Raw genomic sequence first — 19736 nt, 5'->3', positions numbered from 1 at the left:
AGAATGTCTTAACTACAGTCAATAGAGAAGCTGTAACTAATGAATGAACCAAACTTCCCCTCCCGCGACTTTTGTTAAGTCCATTGTGAGATCCTAGGTGGTTCGTATAGAAGCAATGCCAAACAGATTATGTTAAACGACCGAGCTTGAAAATTTTCAGAACTGCATTACAATACATTTATAATGCATATTTATCGCTGCATAAAGTTTTAGGCCGCCCCGTATCAATATGAGGGTTTATGAAAGCAGTTATCAATTATAAACAAGTTTTCTTTCGCAGACAACGAGCGACTATAACCCAAGTTGCTCACTGTGAAAATTGTCAAATACTCGCGAACAATTCACATAACAGAGACACCATGCCCAGTTTGTCTTTGTGACTCTTAATGTATTCTTGACCGCTTGATTCGTTGTGGTGAACAGACACTTTTTGGAAACTAATTAAAATTGATAAATCAGCTGTCGATAATAAATGAACTAAACTTTCTCTCTGCGGCAACCTTTTTATATCCATTGTGAGGATGTGGTCAGAAACAAACCAACTCGCCAACGATTCGCACAGATGCACTACCAAATAGGTTATAATTCTAGTCAGATGACCTTGAAAACTCTCACGAATTTGTAATAATATTTTCTCGGCAACTGTTTTATAGTTAAACACTACACGCCATAGTCCAAAAAAGTTAGATTCAACAATTTTTATGTGATCTTACTTTGTTTTAGCCAAGCCTATACATACCAACGTACGAAAAATACCGAAAAATGAAATTAAAAAAAGGACCTAATGAATTAGAAGAAATCGACCTGCTTTGAGTTGCTTTCTTTGGCTTTTGTAGTTCTTCTTAACTTTGTCTGACAGTTTTGTTTTTAATCCTTGTGGAGAATGATGATAACAGCAGTTCATAATAGTCCTGAAGGATTCTGTATTATTTTTCCAACGGCGGAGAAGTGGTGACTACTGAATCATTTAATTTATGATCCAAGGATTGTCGTGTAGTAAAATTACTACATGCGAGAAAAGAAAAAAATAACCCGGGTGATTTATTTGCTACTGAGTGGTTTTAGCAGCTATTATCAACAAATAGCCTCGAATTGGTATTCAATGTTATTCTTAGGTGGACTAGCTCTTTGGAAGCAGCTGCTTAGAGCAAATGACCTGAAGCTGTTGAATGCTTTCCAAGTGAGCAAAAAAATATTGTAGAGACAGCCAAGCGGGACAAACATTAAATAACTAAGCAGACTAGATAACTCTGAAGAATCTACACCACTCCTAAAAAGGTTCTTATGTTTTCGTAATGAAGTGCTTTCCTTACAAACTTGATTTCACAGAAGTCCCCTCTAAAAAAATACCTCTGTAACCGAATGCTTAATTGAAAATATCATTCAGAGAAACTTGTACTATTGCACAATCCAAAATGACGTATCTACAATTGGTCTTATTTAACCCAAACCAGGGCACTTGTGCCGATATTTCTAGTGAGCGAAACGGTAAAACTAAGAGCGGTCAGTGTCACGCGAGATACACGCGAGAAAGATGGTTCAAACACGTATGCTATCCATTGATTCTCCTGCAATTAAATCAGCATGTCACCAAAAAGATCCATTCTTACGCCGCCCTAGAGCACCTAACTCTGTTCTGCATCAGTTAATCAAGTATCTCGGCATAATTTCAAGGGCGAAAGTTTAGTTTGACTGACACAGCACGATCCCCTCATACGAGCAGCGCCATTTTTAAACTCGTGAATTGCGCGCATGCGTAAGGGCGAGTTGTAGATATGGTGTGCAGAATGGTACTCGCTCGCTCGCTCGACTGGTCGATTCCTGTAAACTTTTTTTCGATTTTAGGCTTTTGAGTGCATTTGATAGTTTTTGGCAAGTAATACACAAACAAAATGGCGACCTTTGTTGCTAAGAATAGTGGTGCGGTGAAAAAGAAGCCAATGATAATCTTAAAAGAGTTTATTTTTATCCGTTTTAGTTTCAACAAGCGGCGCCAGCGACTGGCAGGCGTGCGAGGATTCACACTGAAATAAGAGAACAACCTTCGTTTTTCTTAAAATTGTAATTTACAATCTTTAAACTTGAAAACAATCAGAAGATTCATTAATTCTCTTACTCCGAAGCGCTCTGAGTTTACAGGTGTTCAAAAGCTTTTTCTGTTATGGCGTGAGATTAGGGACAAAATTGATCATTACATTTCGTATCGTGTGTTTTTTCGGTGTGAAGCAACGAAAAGTGCCGGCGACTGACGAAATTACAGGTTAACATGAAAATCAAATAGCATGTAAACAAATAATTTTGGCTACCGATTTTCAGTGAATTTTTAAAGAACAATTTTCTTTTAACTTAATTGATAAATAGGCCTGAAATTAAATTCTATCTTCTTCTTGATTATACGCTGCCTAGCATATAACCAAAATCTACCCCGGCCGAAATCCAAAATGACAGTGGAAGTCTGGGCTTAGTTACATCACTCAAAACTCGTTCCCGTTTGTCTCATTTGATAAAGAGGGAATCATTAATGTTTTCATTGAGACAGTATTGCCCTGATTTTCCAATATTTACAATGACAGACAGTAAATTTCTCTTTTCACCCACGTTCACTTCCAACCTTTTCTTTTGAACCGGAAACAAAAATGATATGTGTTTAAAACACATGACATCATCCACCCTTGTCAGATGTAATAGCATGATCATTTCAATTGTAATGCCTTCTTATCCCAACGTTACTTTGTTTCTTTGCTACATTAGCGCACACTGAACTACTGCTCATACTCTAAATATGACAATCAACCACAAAATTCCCTAAACCAGATAACATTAAACATAATCAAAAAAATCATGTAAGTCATCTGTCAATTCACGAGTTTGCTCACAGAGCACTTTGATATTTTTCAAGTTTTGAACTGTTTATTTATCGACCTCGTAAGAAATGATAATATGTTAACAACTCTTAATTGGTCTATGAATTCACTCGCGTTATCCTATAATATTCAAACGTTTCGTTTGGGCAAAACCCTCGTGAAAACATTTCACTTTTTTAAGGCCACTAATTATAAGTCGGTAGTTAAGTATGTGTTTATCCTGTCGGTAACTGTTTAACGAACAAAAATCTTCCAAAAGTCTCCCTTTGACAAATTTATAAAGGTATCGTTCTTATTGTCGTCGCACAGGCGAAATTTCTTGGTTGTCTTCCAGCGATAGTGCTTACCAACAATTGCAGTGAGATCGTACAAACGTGTTTCGCCTTGTTTATTTTTATGCCCCCACTTCCCTTCGAAGTTCGAAGATTCGTCGGATCCCCATCTGGAACAATTCCTGGAGAGATAAGAGTTGTCATCTTTCATTCTAACAAAAGAGAGACACGAGTCTGGCCGGGTGTTCGTCTGATTGCTAAAATACTCGACTACAGCTTCACCAGAGCTGTTAGCGGCCGTGGTCACGTGGAACGTACGTCCCTGTTGTTTACTGCAGTGGAATCTCATCTGAGTGAATCGCAAGTGTCCTCTGAGTTCTTTCATGGCGCTAATTGTGATACCCATTTTGTGATTGGTGAATTTGATAATCCCGCGGTACGATGGCTCAGCGGTCCAAGCGGGAGGAGTGGTCGGGTTATCTACCATAAAGATGGATGTAAGAAGCCAGCCTCCTAGCAATATTAAATAAAGACGATACATCTCACATCAATTCTAAAGTGTTCTAGGTAGAAATGCAAAATCTTAAATAGTGTGTATATCTCGATTAGTTTTAATGATTTGAACATGACAGATTGCGATGCATATTTTTATGCGGTATCATCTCTTGGTACCTTTCACCTACCTCCGTCAGTTTTCATATCACAGTAGACCTTCAAAGGGTTTCCTTTGCCCTCAGGGTCGATCCAGTATTCCCCATCTCCTTTAGAGTCATTTGCTTCAAGAATATGTTTGCAAGATTTTCCAGGATTTGCAGCAAAATGACCAAGTCTCACTTGATAATTTTCAAAGAAAGAGATAAAAATTAAGTTTCGAAATCGCAGTTCTTATTATAATCAACACAATCTACAAGTGCTTTAACCCTTTACATCAATACTCATATTCTCTACGCTTTTCGTTACACATTGCCTGCGGTAATAACAGGGAGTCTTTGTTTAACGATCAACGGCTTGTCTCGTATGTGATCATTTCCTTTAATTCCTTAATCCTAATGACTGATTCTTAGGGGAGAATGTAACTAACAACTGAACGCACGGCAACATGGAATCAATTTGTTTAATATAATAAAGAAGCCAAACTTTTGAATGATGACGCCAGTTATGCGTCTGTCCTCCAATGGAGCATAGGTAGGAACCAATCAAATAGTCACTCTTAGGTTAAAGGATATTTATTACTTACGTGTTTGGCACAATTTTCCTTTGTAGTTCGGATGACACTGGCTGCCCTTCGTTTTGCCACTTCGCTGACGAGAAACATCCACACAAGTGCCCTGCGTTGGTTTTATCAAAACATATTACATACAGATGTTCCTTCGTGTTGTTTTTCGTCGGTTTTTAGGATAGGCATTCAATACGGCTTTTTTTTTTGAGGTGATTTGAGGTTAGTTTACACATTTTTTTCGGGACGACAGTGAGCAAAACCAAGTATAACAAGACCATGTATAATTACACACACGCTCTAAAATTGATCAATAAGAGCTTTTGCAGTTGAATTTTCTCAGTTAGCTGTTCTTCTTTGCACAATAAAAAAATGATAATTATGAAAATGAGGATGAGTTTATGATGATAATGAAGGTTGTTTAAAAAAGGGTAACGGTGCTCCAAATTTCTAGCATAAAAACGGATGACCAAAGAGATTTTTTGTTTCTTTATCTTCGCCCTGTGCCGCTCTCGAATATAAAAAGGAATATGTGTACACCAGAAACATATTTTCAACTGACCTGAACTGAACCATAGTATGTAGATCCTTTCTTCCGTTTAAAATCACCTGGCTTCATCTGCCGGGTTTTGTTGTTGAGCTCGCAAAGCTTCTTCGCATTATTGCCATTGCGGTGAACATTAAACGACTTGCAACTGTTGTTTCCCATACATTTTAGCTGACATTCAAACTCATCGGCAACACCAGTTTTGTTGATGACGTGATCAAATAAAGTGAAATCTGAAAAATTTGCAATAGGAAATTGGCGATGTAGAAACATCAACTATAAAAAAATGAAGCTGCAGGTTCTGATCGAGTTATTACTTACCAACTCGAGTTTCAAAAACGCTTGCACAAAAGTCATTGTTCGCCACAACGAACAACACTACCAGAAAAATGTGAAAAGATACAAAGACCAATTGCTTCAACCTCCGAGGAAGCATAGTATTTTTTTGGTATTCAACGAGCCTCTGGTCGTTTGCTCTACGCAGCTGCTGCCAAAATGCTAGTCTACCTTAGAATAACATTGAATACCAAGTCGAGGCTATTTGTTGATATCAGTTGGTCAAAACACTCAGCGGCAAATAAGCAGGGAGACAATTTTTGGATCATAAATGATTCAGTAGTCACCTCTTCTCCGCCTTCGACAAAATATGACAGAATCTTTCAGGACTAAATTGAACCGCTGTTTTCATCATACCCCACAAGGATTAAAAAAAAAAGAATCTGTCAGACAAAAATAAGAAGAACTACAAAAGCCAAAGAAGGCAACTCAAAGCAGTTTAATTTCTTCTAATTCATACAATCACTTATTATTTTAATTTTTTTGGCATTTTTCGTACGTTGGTATGTACATAGGCTTGGCTAAAACGAAGAAAATCATGTAAAAATTATTGAATCTAACCTTTTTGGACGATGTTTCGTAGTGTTATATTATGTAACGGTTGTCAAGAACACATTTTAACGAATTCGTGAGAGTTTTCAAGCTCATTCGATTCAGTAGAGATAGAATCTAGTTGGTGTTTCGTCGTTGCAAATCGTTGACGAATTCATTTGTTTTTGCCTAGATCCTCACAATGGATATAAAAAGGTTGCCGCGGGGGGGGAAAGTTTAGTTCATTTATTATTGACAGCTGATTTATCAACTCAAGTTTAGTTTCCAAAAAAGTCTCTGTTTACCGCAACGAACAAAACGGTCAAGAACACATTAAGAGTCACAAAGACAAACTGTGTCAGCTGCGAAGCGTGCATGGTGTCTGCGAAACAAAACTTGGTTTATATTGATAGCTGTTTTCATCAACCCGCTTATTAATACGTCTTACGGTGGGACTTAACCTAAAAAAGACCCCTTTTTTCAATGACTTGTCACATCCACAGTTTTTAGTTAAACCATATAAAACCATATATCACTGAAAAGCTAATGAATCACAGATTTCAGTTTTTTCAATTATTTCTGCACACAGTTTATTTGTAACCTGATACCAGCAAAATATTGTTACCCCATACTGTGCACAACCCACATGTACTCTAGAAAAGAAATCTTGATATGGAATGCAGCTAGCTCTGATTTGTTTTTATAACTATATAGTATATAGGCTAATCATGGGGATGAGCATAGAGTTTTAAAAAATATAAAAAACTTTGGTTCCAGCCTCCAGTTAAAGTAAAGCAAAATTTTTGGGGTGAATTTCCACCACAATTTTCTTTGTAACTTTTGACAAAGTAAAGCTACAGAAAAACCCTTTGCTCATTCCCAGACACTCTTTGAAAGCAATAAACATTGAAAATTTCAAGTCAATTGGTTAAATCCTCTATGAGATATGTTTTCTAGAATGCGCAAAATGCACATTTTGAGAAAAGTGCGATTAAAGTTAAAAAGCTAAAACGAAGATTGTCTGCACAAATTTGCATGGCTATGAACTATCCAATATCATAGCAAATGTTTCTTTCAGTCACTTAGAAGCCTCCAGGTTCATAGGTATCACCATCAGCCTCCCGTAGGGCATCTTCTCTGCGTGTGCGCCTCATTTGCTCTCCTTGCCGGCGCTTCTTTTCTTTAGCAGAGGTCTGAAGGTCCGATTTTCTCAACCGCCTCTTGTCCTTTTCTTCTGAGGCCTTCTGAGTGTACTCCCCTGCTGGAATTACCAGTCTCTGCATTATTCTTGCTCTGCTGGCAGCTCCACTATGAAAATGGCACACAGTAGAAGCTTCAAGGCAGGAGCTACACTCCACAGAGAGGTCTGCCATTAGCCCATTTCTCCCAGAAGAATTCTCCTTCAGAGTTAAACTCCCTAGAACATAATAACAGTATACACTAAAGTTATTTTGTGCATTCTCATACATGTATATGAGTCACAAAATTTATTCACCACATACCACACAACAGACAGTTACAACTGTAATTTTTAATAAATGAAAACAATAAAGATAGTACTGAAGAGAAGTAAAAAAACATTCTTAGAGAAAAAAATGGAAACTGCACACTGTTACTAGCATATGCTACGAGACATGAACAGTAAAGAAAAGGTTAAAAGTAAAACAGATGTTCACTTATGTTTTCTCACCTTCCTCGCACACATGTGCTTCAGACAACGTGGCATATAATTTCTTGAGGTCTACAAGTCTGTATCCCTCTCCCTGAAAATCATTTACATCAGAAATCTTTGATGAACTATCTGGTGAATCTTCTGGTCTCATTTTGAGTCTCGAAGCACTGATGGAAGCACTTTCGGCATCTGACAGAGCCTCATCACACGAGGAACTCGATGCTGAGTTTGTGACTTCTCTATCCGCACGCGGCATTTTCTTCGCTTTCCTTGCGTATCTCTGCACTCCAGTAAAAGGCTTTCCTTTCCGCTTTCTTCTATATACAGTATTCTTCTTCCCTCCTGGCATTTTAGACAAAAACTTCGCTGATATAAAACTCGAATCTCGCTCTCACAGTATCTCCACAGTTGAAAACACGCCAGCTTTCAATCCCACGCCACCTCCGACTAGCTATACTTCATGTAAGGGGTCATATAGCTTCCTCTTGAAAATACTGAGGAAATTCTAGGAATTGGATGGACTTTCGGGCTTCAAATTGGAGCAAGACTGAAAGATGCTACGTTGCGTTGCCATGGTAACCAAAAATATTTTTTTACTAGCTTGCAGAAAACTTATCGTAGGCAACAAAATAAAGCAAATTAGTCTTAAAAACTCATGTCATGGCTTTCTTCTATGCCTGAAGTTTCAGATTTCTCCAAAAACAAAAATTGCATTTTGTAGTCAAATTTTAGGTTAAGTCCCACCTTAAGTGAGGCCTAAATTACCATTATGAACAGGTTTTATTTTGAGTCATATTCTTGTATTCTTGAGTCATATTCAATGTAATGTTTAAAAAACGAGCAGGAGTGTTTTATCGGGTTTAAAACCACGAGGCGTAGCCGAGTGGTTTTTGACCCGATAAAACACGTGCTGCGAGTTTTTTGAACGGCTTCAAAAACATTCTTGGAAAAGGGTGTGTCAAGAGAGTTCATAACAATTATGCTTTTGTGAACCTTAGAAAGTAGCATACGAGAAAAACATTAGTGTGTTGCTTCTAGACAAACCGTGGGTGAGTTGGGTTTTCATCTCCGCCGGTAGGATCTCACAATGAGCTTAACAAAGTCGCCAGAGGGGAAGTTTAGTTCAATCATTATTTACAGCCGATCTATTGACTGTAGTTTAGATAGTTTCTCAAAAACAAGAGGGATCTCAAGAGGGGTCCTTTAAGCTTTTATTTCGCATGAAATAAATACATCGTAAGGGCCCAAATCTCCAACGGGCCAACCATTTAAAGATGCCAGACTTGACGTACACTCCCTGGTCTTTCCATTCTACACTGGCGATCTCCTGGTTGTTAATGCCTCAAAAACTCGATAATGCAGAGGCACAAATTATCTTTATGATAATTTTGGTTTGTTTCTGCCCAAATCCTCACAATAAATATAACAAGGTTGCTGCTGGGGGGAAGTTTAGTTTATTCATTACTGACAGCTGACTGAACAACTTTAATGAGTTAAGTCTCTATTCACCGCAACGAACAAAACGGTCAAGAAACATTAAGAGTGACAAAGACAAACTGTGTCAGCCACGGAGCGTGCATGGTGTTTCTTTTAAATGAATCGTTCGTGAGTATTCGGCAATTGTCACCGTGAACAACTTGGGTCGTGGTCGCTCGTTGTCTGCGAAACAAAACTTGTTTAATATTGATAGCTGTTTTCATCAACCCGCTCATTAATAAGTCTTAAGTGAGGCCTAAATTACCATTATGAACAGGTTTTATTTTGAGTCATATTCTTGACAATGAAAAACTACCCGATCAGGTAGCAGGCTCTCACATAATCGCTCTAACGGTGACTTAATGCTCTATACAACTTAATGCAATGATAAAATATTTATCCCAAATGCATTGTAATGAAGTTCTGAAATTTTTCAAGTTCGATCGTTTGACATAATCTGTTTGGTGTTGCTTTTTACATTAGCGTGTTGCTTCTAGACAAACCGTGGGTGAGTTGGGTTTTCACCTGCGCCAGTAGGTTCTCAGAATGAACGGCTAACAATGAAAAGTCGCCAGAGGGGAAGTTTAGTTCATTCATTAGTTACAGCTGACCTATTGACTGTAGTTAAGATAGTTTCTTAAAAACAGGAGGGATCTTAAGAGAGGCCCTTTAAACTTTCATTTCGTATCAAATAAATACATCGTAAGGGCCCAAATAATAGTCTCCAAACCATTTAAAGATGCCAGACTTGACGTACACTCCCTGGTCTTTCCATCCTACACTAGCGATCTCCTGGTTGTTACTGCCTCAAAAACTCGGTAATGCGGAGGCACAAATTATCTTTTGTGATAATTTTACTTTGTTTCTGGCCAAATCCTCACAATGGAGGGAGGTTGTTCCATGGGAAAGTTTAGTTTATTCGTTATTGACAGCTGATTTATTATTTTTATTGAGTTTAGTTTCCAAAAGGTCTCTATTCACCGCAACGAACAAAACGGTCAAGAATACAATAAGAGTCACAAAGACAAACTGTGTCAGCCGCGAAGCGTGTATGGCGTTTCTGTTATGTGAATCGTTTGCGAGTATTTGACAATTTTCACGGTGAACTACTTAGCTTGTGGTCGCTCGTCGTCTGCGATAGAAAACTTGTCTATAATTGATAACTTTTTTCACATCCCCTCATATTGATACGGAGTCGGCTAAATTACTTTTATGAATAGGTTTTATTTTGAGTCATGTTATTGATTACAATATAACAAATGATATCACGTCACGATCCCTGAACGGCTAACAATGAAAAGCTTCTCGACCAGGTACCACGCTTTCACATAATCGCTGTAACGGTGACTTAATGCTCCATGCAACTTTAATAATAATAATGATAAAATAATCATCCCAAATGTATTGTAATTTAGTTCTAAAAATTTTCAAGTTCGATCGTTTGGCATAGTCTGTTTGGTGTTGCTTCTATACGAACCGTTGGTGAGTTTGGTTTTCATCTCCGCTGGTAGGATCTTACAATGAACTTAACAAAGTCGCCGGAGGGGTAGTTTCGTTCATTGATCATTTACAGCTTATCTATCGACTTTAGCTATGATAGTTTCTTTAAAACAAGAGAGATCTTTAGAGGAGTCTTTTATGCTTTTATTCCACATGAAATAAATACATCGTAAGGGCCCAAATAATTGTCTCTAACGGACCAACCCTTTAACGATGCCAGCCTTGAACTACACCCCCTGATCTTTCCATTCTACACTAGCGATCTCTTGGTGGTTAACGTCTCAAAAACTCGGCGAACAGGGGCACAAATTATGTTTTGAACGACACAAGTTAATCCATATTTATACAAGGAATACAGCATAGATGGGCTGAAATATGATTAGCAGAGACAATACTGTTTTTTTCCAAATTCTAATTGTTTTGGCCAGTATATCAATAGAGTTATATAGTTTAACACTACGAAACATCGCCCCGAAAAAGTTTGCTCCAACAATTTTTGCATGATTTTACTTCGTTTTGGCCAAGCCTATACACAACAATGTACAAAAAATACTAAAAAATTAAATTAAGAAAATTATTTTATAAATAAGAAGAAGTTAGACCGCTTTGAGTTGCCTTCTTTGGCTTTTGTAGTTCTTATTATTTTGTCTGACAGATTCTTGTTTTTTAAACCCTTGTGAAGTATGATGAAAATGGCGGTTTAAACTAGTCCTGAAAGATTCTGTCTTATTTTGCCAACGGTGGAGAAGTGGTGACTACTGGATCATTTATGATCCAAAATTTGTCTTCCTATTCAGTAAAATTACTACATGCTGCAAGTGAGAGAAATAGCCCGGGTGATTTATTTGCCGCTGAGTGTTTTGACCAGCTATTATCAACAAATAGTCTCGACTTGGTATTCAATGTTATTCTAAGATAGACTAGCATTTTTGTAGCAGCTACGTAGAGGAAACGACCTGAAGCTCGTTGAAAGCCAAAAAAATATTATGCTTCCTCGGAGGCTGAAGCAATTGGTCCTCGTATCTCTTCGCATTTTTCTGGTAGTGTTGTTCGTTGTGACAATGACTTCTGTGCAAGCGCTTTTGAAACTCAAGTTGGTAAGTAATAACTCGATCAGAACCTACAGTTTCACTTTTTTATAGTTAATGTTTCTGCATCGACAATTTTTACTTACAAATTTGCAGATTTCACTTTACTTGATCGCGTCATCAACAAAACTGATGTTGCCGATGAGTTTGAATGTCAGCTAAAAATGTATGGGAAACAACAGTTGCAAGTCGTTTAATGCTTATCGCAATGGCAATAACGCGAAGAAGCTTTGCGAGCTCAACAACAATACCCGGCAGGAGAAGGTAGAAGGTTTCTACATACTATGGTTCAGTTCAGGTAGGTTGAAAACATTTTTCTGGTGTATATTCCTCTGTGTATTCGAGAGCGGCACAAGGCTAAGATAAAGAAACAAAAATCTCTTTTGTAATCCGTTTTTATGCTAGAAATTTGGGGCACCGTCAGCCTGTTTTTTTACCATAATTATCATCATAAACTTATCCTCATTTTCCTAATTATCATCTTTTTATGGTGCAAAGGAGAACAGCTAACTGAGAAAATTCAACTGCAAAAGCTCTTACGATCAATTTTAGAGCGTGTGTGTAATTATACATGGTCTTGTCATACTTGGTTTTGCTCACTATATTCCCTAAAAAAAATGTATAAATTAACCTCTTATTCTATTCTTTAAATCTGGCAATAGAAATCTAAAGAAGTATCCGAAGGCTAGTGGAGATTGATTAACGATTCATTGGCCTCCCTTTGCTTTTCTTAAATCTGAAATAAAAAGAAAAAAGTTGACCTATGCTGTTAACCGCTACTCGAAGTTAAAAATATCAATCAAAGGAACTCAAACAATCGACCTCACCCTAAAAACCGACGAAAAACAACACTAAGAAACATCTGTGTGTGATATGTTTTGATAAAACCAACGCAGGGCACTTGTGTGGATGTTTCTCGTCGGTGAAGCGGCAAAACGGAGGGCGGCCAGTGTCATCCGAACTACAAAGCATAATTGTGCCAAACACGTAAGTAATAAATATCGTTTAACCTGAGAGTGACTATTTGATTGGTTCTTACCTATGCTCCATTGGAGGACAGACGCATATATGGCGTCATCATTCACAAGTTTTGCGTCTTTATTATATTAAACAAATTGATTTCACGTTGTTGTGCGTTCAGTTGTTTACTACATTCTCCCTTACGAGTCAGTCATTAGGAAATAAAGGAAATGATCACCTACGAGACAAGCCGTTAAACGAAGACTCAGTGCCATTGCCGTAGGCAATGTGTAACGAAAAGCATAGATAATATCAGTAATGATGTTAAGGGTAAAAGTACACTTATAGAATGTGTTGATGATGATAAGAACTGCGATTTAGAAACTAAATTTGATCTTTTTCTTTGAAAATTATCAAGTGAGACTTGGACGGAGGTAGGTAAATTGTACCAAGAGATGATACCGCATAAAAATATGTATCGCAATCTGTCGTGTCCAAATCATTCAAACGAATCGAGATATCAACAATACTTTACATAAATAAATCCACAAAATTTCGCATTTCTATACGAAGAATACTTTAGAATTGATGTGAGATATACGGTCTTTGTTTAACATTGCTAGGAGGCTGGCTTCTTACATCCATCTTTATAGTAGATAGTTAAACCACTCCTCCCGCTTGGACCACTGAGCCATCGTACCGCGGGATCAACAACTTCACTAATAAAAAAAATGGGTATCACAACTAGCGCCATGAAGGAACTCAGAGGTCACTTGTCTTTCACTCGGATGAGATTCCACTGCAGTAAACAACAGGGACGTACGTTCCACGTGACCACTGCCACTAAAAACTTTGGTAAAACTGTAGTCCAGTACTTCAGCGGCCAGACGAACACCCTGCTAGACTCGTGTCTCTCTTTTGTTAGAATGAAAGATGACAACTCTTATCTCTTCGATCTTCGTAGGGAAGTGGAGGCATAAAAGAAGACCAGGTGAAACACGTTTATACGATCTCACTGCATTTGTTGCTGGTCACTATCGCTGGAGGACAACCGGAAGAAATCGCCTGTGCGACGACACGAACGGCGATACCTTTATAACTTTGTCAAAGGGAGACTTTTGGAAGATTTTTGTTCGTTAAGCAGTTACCGAGTCGCAGAACTGACAGGATGAACACATACTTAACTACCGACTTATACTTAGTGGCCTTAAAAAAGTGAAATGTTTTCACGAGGGTTTTGCCCAAACGAAACGTTTGAATATTATAGGATAGCGCGAGTGAATTCATAGACCAAATAAGAGTTGTTAACATATTATCATTTCTTACGAGGTCGATAAATAAACAGTTCAAAACTTAAAAAATGGCGCCGCTAGTATAGGGGGATCGTGCTTTATCAGTCAAACTAAACTTTCGCCCTTGAAATTATGCCGGGATATTACGAAAGCCAGGAGATATAATTAAACATCTCAAAACAGAAGTAGGTGCTCCAGGGCGGCGTAAGGATGGATGTTTTTGATGACATGCTGATTTAAATGCAAGAGAGTCAATGGGTAGCACATGTGTTTGACACGATCTTTCTCGCGTGTATCTCGCGTGTATCTCGCGTGACACAGACCGCTCTAAGTTTTACCGTTTCGCTCACTGGAAACATCGACACAAGTGCCCTGGTTTGGGTTAAATAAGACAAGTTGTAAATACGTCATTTTGGATTGTGTAATGATAGAGGTTTCTTTGAATGATATTTTCAATTAAGCATTCGGTTACAGAGGTATTTTTAGAGGGGTCTGTTGTTAAATCAGGCTTGTAAGAAAAGCGTTTCATCGCGAAATCGTAAGAACCTTTTTCGGAGTGGTGTAGATTTTTCAGAGTTAAAACTGAATTAAAACATAATGTGTTTTCCGGATTTTAAGTGTCTTTTATTGTCTGCTTAGGTACTTGATGTTTGTCCCGCTTGGCTGTCTCTACAATATTTTTTGGCTTACTTGCAAAGCATTTGACGAGCTTCAGGTCGTTTGCTTTAAGAAGCTGCTACCAAAGAGCTAGTCCACATAAGAATAATATTGAATACAAGTCGAGGCTATTTGTTGATAACAGCTGGTCAAAACCACTCAGCGGCAAATAAATCTCTCGGGGTGTTTCTTTCTTTTCCAGCATGTAGTAATTTTACTAAACAGGAAGACAATCTTAGGATCATATATGATTCAGTAGTCACCACTTCTCCGCCGTTGGAAAAATAAGACAGAATCTTTCAGGACTAGTTTGAACCGCTGTTTTCGTCATTCTCCACAAGGATTAAAAAAAATCTGTTCGACAAAATTAAGAGGAACTACAAAAGCCAAAAAAAGCAACTCAAAGCAGTTTAATTTCTTTTAATTCATACAATCATTTTTTTATTTCATTTTTCGGTATTTTTAGTTCGTTGGTATGTATAGGGTTTGCTAAAACAAAGTAAAATCATGTAAAAATTGTTGACGCTAACTTTTTTGGACGATGTTGCGTAGTGTTTAACTATAAAACAGTTGCCGAGGAAATATTGTTACAAATTTGTGAGAGTTTTCAAGGTCATCCGACTAGAATTATAACCTATTTGGTGTTGCGTCTATACAAATTGTTGGCGAGTTGGTTTGTTTCTGCCCAGATCCTCACCATGAATATATCAAGGTCGCCGCAGCGGGAAGTTTAGTTCATTTATTATCGACAGCTGATTTATGAACTTTAGTTCAGTTTTCAAAAAGTCTCGGTTCACCACAATGAACCAAACGGTCAAGAATACAAGCAGGTACCTTAAGAGTCACAAACACAAACTGTGTCAGCCACGAAGCGTGCATGGTGTTTCTGTTATGTGATGTGTTCGTGAGTATTTGACAATTTTCACGGTGAACAACCTGGGTTTTGGTCACTTGTTGTCTGCAAAGAAAACTTGAAAGAAAATAATTGGTAACAAGTTTTCTCACGAAGTAAATGAGGTTTAAAAATGCTTGAGGAAACGCCTGACATTTTGAGTATTTTCAATGCACCGAAAAGATCATAATTACATTTTTACAGGCAAAAGTTTAAAACTTTTAAAATAAACACAATCTTGGAACTTCTCCGACAAAATGAAATCCTTATAGTGGAGCAGGTTTGCAGCCTCGATTATTCCCCAGCCTTTACTATCATCAATGAAAATATGCTGGGATAATGTGGAGGACAGTAGATTAACGCAATATCTATCGAGTCACAAAAAAGATCCACATTTTCTAGCTAGCGCGGTGCAAACATGCGTTTTGCTGGGATGACATGCCGTGTCAACGTTTTAACAATACTTACGTGTTTGACACCATCTTCCTTTGCAGCTGGGTTGACATTGACCTGCCCTTCTTCGTGCGTCACGTTCACGAGAAATATCGACACAGTTACCCTACACGAATAGGCCACTTCCGAATTCTCGCGGTTCAGTGATCTGGTACCGAAATTACGACGCGCGGACGAGGCTAAATGCGAAGTCGTCCTCTTCGGTATGAAGAGTAAAGTGCCGTGGTGCGTTCAGTTGTTAATTGCATTCTCCCTCAAGAATCAGTCATTGGGGCCAAGAAAATAAAGGAAATGATCACTTACGAGACAAGCCGGTCATCCTTAAACAAGAAGACTCCTGCCATTACCTTAAGCAAAGTGTAACGGAAAGTATAGAGAATATGAGTATTGATGTAAAGGGTTAAAACGTATTTATAGAATGTGTTGATGATGATAAGAACTGCAATTTAGAAGCTAAATTTGATCTCCTTCTTAGAAAGTATCAAGTGAGACTTGGCTATTTTTCTGTAAATCCTGGAAAATCTTGCAAGCATATTCTTGAATCAAATGACTCTAAAGGGGATGGGGAATACTGGATCGACCCTGAGGGCAAAGGAAACCCTTTGCAGGTGTATTGTGATATGAAAATTGACGGAGGTAGGTAAATGGTACCAAGAAATGATACCACATCACCACATCACACTGAGCGCAATGAAAGAACTCAGGTCACAATTGTCTTTCACTCAGCTGTGATTCTGCTGCAGTAAGAAACAAGGTCGTATGTTCCACGTGACCACGGTCAGTAACAGCACTGTTGAAGCTGTGGTCCAGTATTTCAGCGACCAGACGGATGTGCCTCCCGATTGATGTGGGTTTTTTCAGAGAATGGAAGACGACAACTCTAAGTCGGTCATGGAGTGTGTGAGTTGTAATTATCAGGGAAAATGGAGTCATGCTCTGGTTTATGTGGAAGTGAGGCTGTACAGATTTGCCGTATACGTTCCACCCAACTATCATTGGCATCTATTATATGGATACTGGTATTGCGATGACCCGTATTTTAGCCCCGGAAAATCTATGTGCGCTAAATTATTAGTTCAACCGAATATCATATCAATTTTTGGTTGACTTTCGACCCAGTGTGGAATTACAATTTCTCACTTTGTAAAAGACCGTTCAGTCCTTCGTTTGTTGACGCAGTAAGTAGTTTCTATGAAAAACCTCGACTACTGAGGGTAAGACACCAGTCGTTAGTTACCCCAGGGGGCGGGGGAAAGAAGTTTAGGGGGATCACATGGCTTTCAGGATGAACGGAGGGGGAATCAGTCGTCGTCAATAGAGTACAAGGGGGGAGACTATAGAAAATTGACTGCCAATTAACTGCCAGTTATGACATGAGACTTCATAAGAAAATTACAGAACCTTAAGGGAGAATCAGGTAAATTTTATCGTGACACAACTAGAATCCTCCTACTTCCCCCCCCCCCCCCTTTCCCCTGGCGAACATTGTCAAAACGAAGGGGGGAGGGGATGGTGGAGGAGAGTAGGGATGGGAAGGAGGGAACACCTGAAGCGAGCCGTTTTCAAGGTAATTCTGTATAACCATCTTAACGCCTAAATTATGTTTATACAAATTCAAAAACAATTTAGAATGGTCGAGACAGTAGTAGTAAAATCTCTTTGTTTAGATCTGATAGAATACAACATAAACTATACAAAAAAAAAAAAAAAAGCAAAGAACGAGTAGAAAAAAAAGTGACAGGACATAGCAGAATGCGATTCTCTAAAAATCTCGACTCAGTCAAACATATTGACGACTACCAAAAGATCATAAGGGGATCTTTTGCCACTATAAACCGACTAATTTACTGAGAAAGACTGGTTTTAATAGCTTAACGGCGCATCTGTTCGTTGATTAATACTTTATGCATTTATGAAACAAAACTTTCCATGATGATCAGGTTCTTACATCTCTGAATGTTTCCATTCAGATTAATGTTTGTCCGTTCGTTCGTTTCGCAATCGATAACGTGTTACGGACAAGTGAACTGAATAATTTGTCAAAGTTAGTCAGTTTAAACTGAAATAAGTCCATACAGTTTGCTACTAGCTTTTTTATATGCGTTTGTATTGACATCTAGTATACATAAACATAACAGCACGTCTGGTTTTGACCTTGAATGCAAACCAAAGTAAAATTAACTTAGAGCAGTCTAGAGTGCATTTGACCTAAAATTTACACAGTCACACGGAGATAACATTTTTGAATATACAACTGACATTATACATATAGCACTTCGTCAGATAAAAACCTCAGATGTAAGATTTTCAGGTTTGCTCGATAGCCTCAACACTGGCTTGTTCTCATAATGATCGGTGTTATATCGCTATACATTTTCCTTTCAATAAAGTAGTGTCATAAAGTAGTTTTTCATATCTTGCATATGCGTTGGCAATTTGCATGGTGACAAGGACAATTAAGGACTTTCTAGTGAGAGTTGGGAATATTGTTTTATAACAGTATCTGAACTTTGGAGTGGCGCAATTTATAAGCTATATGTGTCAGTAACGGGGGTTTGTCATCTAAGTTGTAAAATATGATTTACAACTTCAATATTCTCAGAAATAGAAGTATATTGGTTTAAATAAACTGTTCACGTTGCTAGTGTAATATGGTCCAATAAAAGCTTTTTGCATCGTAGTTGAGACCCAGTTTCACACTGTTTTAAAGAAATCTGCACCAAAATCGGCAACCTTTTTCAGTCCATTGTGAGGTTCTCAACAGTGACAACTCAATTCGCCAAAGATACGCATAGAAGTCACACAAAACGGGTTATCACAGTATACTTGGAAATTGTCAGAACTACATTACAATAACTTTGTGGCGACTATTTCATAATAACACTGAGTTACTTGGAACATTAAATCACCACGAGATCGATGATGTGACATGGAAAAGCGAGATGGCTGAGCGAAGTCGTGTAGCTTTTAATTATCAGCCGTTTAGAGATCATTATGTGGTCTATTCAGTCTTATATCCATATAATAAAAATAAAAGCTTGTTACAATGGGGATCAATTAAGACCCTGACTGTGGGCGTTTATCAAATCAGTTATCATTCGCGAAACAGCTAGGCTTCCAATCGCAGGCAACAGGCGACAACGAGTAAATTTTTTCGACGTGTGTTTCTTAAGTATCTACGAACGACATGCAGGCTTCTTGGCTGATTCAGTTTGTCTTTGTGACCCCTCATGTATTCCTGGTGTTGGTGGTGGCGAACAGGAACTTTTGTCGAAACATTTTAGAAACTCAAGTCGGTAAGTAATAGGCTTCGAGCCAGCTTCATTACATTCATTTTGTCTCTGCATCAACAATGTCCACATGCAAATGTCTCCTATCAGATTTTGCCTTAATTGGTCGCGTCATCAGCAAAACTGATGTTTTTGACGAGTTCAGATTCACCTTAAATGTATGGGAAACGGTTGTTGCTAGTCATGCAACATGGAATACTTAGTTTTAAGACACTGATTATTCAGTGCTATGTTGAACGTGTGGTGACAAATAGAGTCAAATTTCGTTTAGCATCGATTGGGGGAAGTACAGCCAAAAAGAGTTTACTTAAACAAGGCAAGCATCTGTTACGAATGTTCTCTGCAAAGACGTTACGTGATTTACCGCCTTGAGGTCATTTTTATGCATTTATTATGAGTTCTTATTGGCTCCTTGGGATATTTATCTTGGTTCTGGTTGGCCGTTTTGATAAACTTGCTTTTGGTTTATGTTACTTGATTGAAAATCGTTCATTCTAAAAATAAAAACCTTCCTTTCACTCATTTAAGTCGTTTCGATGAATATCCGTAACTTCAAAGGATAAGGAAGCGAGAGAAACCGTTCTCTCCCCTTACCAAAAAAATGTTAAACAAATTCAAACTAGTCAAACTACTAAAAGGGGCGAAAGGTGGTGATGAGAAAAGGATGAAAGAATTTGCAAGAATTGTATG

General features: G+C 38.1%; 2 protein-coding genes and 1 pseudogene across 2 annotated transcripts; 1 reads left to right on the top strand and 2 right to left on the bottom strand.

The window, feature by feature from the left end:
* Positions 1-2979: 2979 nt before the first annotated feature.
* On the bottom strand, positions 2980-5335 carry LOC136282960 (uncharacterized). The gene is made up of 5 exons (XM_066171121.1): positions 5221-5335; positions 4915-5132; positions 4374-4464; positions 3820-3969; positions 2980-3649 (listed from the first exon to the last, which is right to left on the bottom strand). The coding sequence occupies exons 1-5, from the start codon at positions 5333-5335 to the stop codon at positions 3099-3101; spliced, it is 1125 nt and encodes a 374-aa protein (XP_066027218.1). The 3' UTR covers positions 2980-3098.
* Positions 5336-6330: 995 nt separating this feature from the next.
* On the bottom strand, positions 6331-8091 carry LOC131783048 (uncharacterized). Its single transcript, XM_059099801.2, has 2 exons — positions 7457-8091; positions 6331-7183 (listed from the first exon to the last, which is right to left on the bottom strand). The coding sequence occupies exons 1-2, from the start codon at positions 7785-7787 to the stop codon at positions 6849-6851; spliced, it is 666 nt and encodes a 221-aa protein (XP_058955784.1). The 5' UTR covers positions 7788-8091; the 3' UTR covers positions 6331-6848.
* A 3579-nt stretch (positions 8092-11670) lies between these two features.
* On the top strand, positions 11671-13672 carry LOC131769754 (uncharacterized; annotated as a pseudogene).
* The last annotated feature ends 6064 nt before the right edge of the window (positions 13673-19736 follow it).

This window comes from Pocillopora verrucosa, chromosome 8 (assembly GCF_036669915.1).
Source record: "Pocillopora verrucosa isolate sample1 chromosome 8, ASM3666991v2, whole genome shotgun sequence".
NCBI classification, from domain to species: Eukaryota; Metazoa; Cnidaria; class Anthozoa; order Scleractinia; family Pocilloporidae; genus Pocillopora; species Pocillopora verrucosa.
The sequence above is the reverse complement of the archived record's forward strand: the minus strand, read 5'-3'. Positions and strand labels throughout refer to the sequence as shown.

Bases quoted from the DNA above. Each gene is read 5' to 3' on its own strand.
- LOC131783048 (XM_059099801.2), bottom strand. From the start codon at position 7,787: ATGCCAGGAGGGAAGAAGAATACTGTATATAGAAGAAAGCGGAAAGGA. The intron at 7,184-7,456 runs GTGAGAAAACAT...ATTATGTTCTAG, and splicing joins AGCACATGTGTGCGAGGAAG to GGAGTTTAACTCTGAAGGAG.
- LOC136282960 (XM_066171121.1), bottom strand. From the start codon at position 5,335: ATGCTTCCTCGGAGGTTGAAGCAATTGGTCTTTGTATCTTTTCACATT. The intron at 5,133-5,220 runs GTAAGTAATAAC...CAAATTTTTCAG, and splicing joins CGTTTTTGAAACTCGAGTTG to ATTTCACTTTATTTGATCAC. The intron at 3,650-3,819 runs GTAGGTGAAAGG...TAATATTGCTAG, and splicing joins TGATATGAAAACTGACGGAG to GAGGCTGGCTTCTTACATCC.